Here is a 4,187-nt window from a genome sequence, read left to right as displayed (position 1 = left end):
TATCTACATCCATTAAGGTAGCGAATTCAAATTTTGAAAAGTTGTTCTTTTTTTTTTTTTGGGGGGGAGGAGGAGAGACTGCCTTGCATGTGCGGACGAAAAGAGATAAGGCAAGACTAAAACGACTGCTCATTATCAAGTAGTAGACTAGCACGTAAGACTGCACAGTCCAAACGCTCCCTCGACCCAAAATTCGAAATACACAGTGCTAAGCGCGAAATTTGAAGACCTCTCTTTCTCTCTCCCCCAAACTCCAAAGAAAACAAGTACTTAATTAATACTAACATAATCTCTTCCTGTCTCTCCATCAATCAATCTCTGTAGAAACTCTCAGACAGAGGGGGCAAAAAAGGGGAGCGTTGATTTTTATAGAGATTTACCTGAGAGATTTGCCCCTCCTCCTTCTTCGTCCTTTTTTTTTTTTATGGGTACTAGTAATTTATTATTATTTTCAAATTTCTCTCTATTTTCCTTTTGGCTTTGATTTGAATGAAACGCTCTGCTCTCTTTCTGTACTTTCCAACTTCCAAGAAAAGGTTAGGGTTTCAAACATTTTTCTGAGTAGAAGTTTTTGAATTTTTTTTTTTCTGTCATAAAGTTCAAGCTTCAATTTTAAATTTCTTGCTTATAGATAGATCGATAGATAATGAGCGATAGATTTTATTACTTTCTTTTTATTTAAAAAAAACAGCTGACAATGTGACCTGAGGAGGAGAGGAGGGCGTGGATTTTGTATAGTTAGGGATTTAGGAGGATTTCAAGATGAAGGAGGCCCATTCCCAATTGAAAACTAGAGGGTCCTCTAGGGTTAATGCACAGCAAGTGGTTTTTGAGCTTAAGCAAAAGGTGGTTGTTGCATTGAAAAAGCTTGCTGATCGAGATACTTGTCAGATTGGTGTTGATGAGCTTGAGAAAATGGCTGAATGTTTAACCCCAGATGGGGTTTCGCCGTTCCTTTCGTGTATTTTGGATACGGATAAGGAGCAGAAGAGTGCGGTTAGGAAGGAGTGTGTTAGGTTGGTAGGTACATTGGTGAATTTTCATGAGGGTTTAATGGGACCCCATTTGAGTAAGATGGTTGCTAGTGTTGTTAAGAGGCTTAAGGATCCGGATTCGGTTGTTAGGGATGCTTGTGTTGAGACGATGGGTATTTTGGCTGCTAAGTTGAGTAACCATGGGGATGAGAGTGATGGGGTTTTTGTTATGTTGGTCAAGCCGCTTTTTGAAGCTTTGGGTGAGCAGAATAAGCAGGTGCAGTCAGGTTCTGCGTTGTGCTTGGCAAGGGTCATTGATAATTCTCATGATCCTCCAGTTTCTATTCTGCAGCGGATGTTGGCTCGGACAATTAAGTTGCTCAAGAATCCACATTTCATGGCAAAACCAGCAGCAATTGAGTTGAACAGAAGCATCATTCTGGTTGTTTTCTCAAATATTTGTCAATGATTACGAATAATCAGTTGTGTGCCCTATTATGCTAGTTACATGTACTCATACTTTGCAAAATGGTATTTTTCTATTCTGTATTTCAGGCGGGAGGTGCTCCATCACAAAATATTCTATCCGCCGCAATGATTAGCATCCAAGAAGCTCTTAAAAACAGTGATTGGACAACACGCAAAGCAGCTTCTGCAGCATTGGGAGAAATTGCTTCAAGTGGTGGATCCTGCTTGGGACCTTTTAGGGCTTCCTGCATCCGATATCTTGAATCATGCCGATTTGACAAGGTTGATGTCATATAAGATTTTATTTGAAGAATTCACATCCGTTGAATTATGTGCATTACTCAAATGCCTTTTGTGTGTCTTATAGGTGAAACCAGTTAGGGACGCAGTACAGCATGCCCTTCAGTACTGGAAAAGTCTTCCAGGGTCTGATACCCCTGAACCTTCTGAAACTGGTTCTTCTATAAAAGGTTTTTTGCCCATGCTCATTAACTTAAAAGCGTTAATAGAATCTTGTGTTAAAATGGATGCTTTGAAATTTATGCAAGGTTAAGTTTGTTTATAAACTGTTCTATTGTGTTTGCCTTTGCAAATCTAAATGCATTGTCACATGTTTTTCATGATGTACTAATGTTTTGGCAGTAGACTTGAGGTCCGTTTGCCAGATATGCAAGTCTATCTAGAAAGAAATCGGAGATGAGAGAAGTATCAAGGACACATCAGGATACTAGAAAACTGCTGTTTAGACTTAAAATAGCTGCGGAATTAGTTTTGCCATATGAAGTGGAAAATAACTCTATTTAAAAGCTGTGGCATTTATGCTGTCCGGAAGTTTCCGTTGAGCTAATTAATAAGGACTGCTCTGCGCTACAGCAAACCATTCTAAACTGTGGATTCACCAATTTGCTCAATTTGCATGGTGGGTGACCTAATGCAAAATATTATTCCTGTCCTTTTGAATAATCCATGATTAACTATTGCTCTCAGTATCATATGCAAGAAAATCACAACTCATTGCAAAGCCTGTTATAGATGGTGCTGTCTCTCTTCCTCTTTACATTCCATGAATTAATTTTCTATATATTCGCTTCTATAGAATCCATTACTCTGAATATGCAACACTTTACCTTGGGTATGTGTTCCTAGTTTCAAATGTTTGGGAAGATTTGCTTGTATTTGACCGGAGTAACTGTTTTGAAGCCTGTAGAAATTTGCTTTGTAAAATTCTTGAGAGCATTTGGTATAAAGAGCTAGGGAGTGTTTCGTTCTATACTGATTATCATTCTTCACTGCGAGCTGTGCCGGAGTCTTTTACCTAATTTGTTAAAGAACAATCCAGTAGTTTCTTGAAAATCCCATGGGATGTGGTTGTATATGCTTAAAATTGTCCCTTAGATGCTTCCTCTTGCTTGTCTTTCTGCTCTTGCTTGAATTCTTTCGGTGACTTCATGCAGAAAACTTCTATGGAGGTGACTACAGTGATGTCACGAGTGCAAGTGATGTTGTGCGGAAGGAGGCCACACTAAAAAATGTAGTTTCAGACTCAACTAAAAGAAGGGCTCCTTTATCGGCTACGAAAGCATGTCAAAATTATGTGGACTCTCATCATCCCAAAACGGATAACTGGCATATTGAAATTTCTGTCCCAAAAAAGCATAACGATTCTTTGGCAGATCTTCAAAATGAGGAATCAGAGGGTAGTTCCATTACCAAAACATTAGAAAGGATGAGTGCTGATGTAATGAGTCCTCCAGATATTGGATGTGAATATGTGCCAATGGATGACAAGCAAGACTCTTCATCTGTGTCCAACCTAGTTACTAACAACTTTGAGACCAAGTTTGTCACAGTTTCTCATGGCTTGCTTGAGGAGGGCAGTTCATTCAAGCCGAGGGGTCGGAATCAGCAGTTTTCATCTGAAGGGATAAACAGTGAGGTGCAAATATACTCTGCACAGATGCGAGATCGTAGAAGTATCGACTCTGCAGTTACGGAGAACAGTTTCCAAACACTGCATGGATGTTGTTCACAGGTAGCCAGTGAAATGGCTTGCATACGGAAACAACTTTTGGAGATGGAAAACAAGCAGTCAAATTTAATGGAACTACTACAGGTAAATAAAATTAGAATTTCTTGATATCTTTAGTGCTATAGAGTTTTATATCTACTTTAGAACTATGAAACATAATGTGTCCAGTATGCATGTTCTTGCTAACCATAATTCTACCACTACTGGCCTATTGCTAAAAGCTTCACAGTCTCTCATTATATCAAGGCAAGTAGCTGTAGATGTTGTCAATATTGAGTGTTTGTTATGATTGCCTACTTTTTTCTGTTTCTCTTTGCTTCCCCACTTTCTGATGTTTTCTATTGAGGGATTGCTAAAATATCTTCTGTCTAATCAAGAAGGGGCTTAAATATTTGCCTACTGTGAAGTCTATTCACTATTTTTAATCATTCAATTAAATTTACAGGTGTTTTCAACAGGCGTAATGGATAACTTGTCTATATTACAGTCTAAAGTGTCTGGTTTAGAACATGAAGTAGATAGAATAGGTCAAGTTCTTGTGCAAGATGGGAGACGTTCTGATTCAGCTATCTCTAGACTTATGAAGCAGAATCAAAGTGTTTCTTCTCCCAGACCTTCAACGTACACTCCTCGGCCATCTGTAGATATTCGCAATAGACAACCTTCACTGCTTTCTGCAAAGAATTCTGATATATGGGAGGGAAAAAATTTCAGCA

The 4,187-nt window shown here is 38.8% G+C and overlaps 1 protein-coding gene across 1 annotated transcript in view; it reads left to right on the top strand.

Moving 5' to 3' along the window:
• The first annotated feature begins 150 nt into the window (after positions 1–150).
• LOC105115155 (microtubule-associated protein TORTIFOLIA1-like) overlaps positions 151–4,187 on the top strand; it is a 5,792-nt gene continuing 1,755 nt past the window's right edge. Inside the window, exons 1-5 of the mRNA XM_011011965.1 lie at positions 151–1,416; positions 1,530–1,724; positions 1,810–1,912; positions 2,897–3,555; positions 3,917–4,182. Coding sequence (XP_011010267.1) covers positions 763–1,416; positions 1,530–1,724; positions 1,810–1,912; positions 2,897–3,555; positions 3,917–4,182 — 1,877 coding nt within the window. The 5' untranslated portion in view covers positions 151–762. The remainder of the gene's footprint in view (positions 1,417–1,529; positions 1,725–1,809; positions 1,913–2,896; positions 3,556–3,916; positions 4,183–4,187) is intronic.

Source organism: Populus euphratica, unplaced genomic scaffold (assembly GCF_000495115.2).
Source record: "Populus euphratica unplaced genomic scaffold, PopEup_1.0 scaffold1038.1, whole genome shotgun sequence".
Classification (NCBI taxonomy): domain Eukaryota; kingdom Viridiplantae; phylum Streptophyta; class Magnoliopsida; order Malpighiales; family Salicaceae; genus Populus; species Populus euphratica.
Note: the sequence above shows the minus strand (reverse complement) of the source record. Positions and strands in the feature narration are given on the sequence as shown.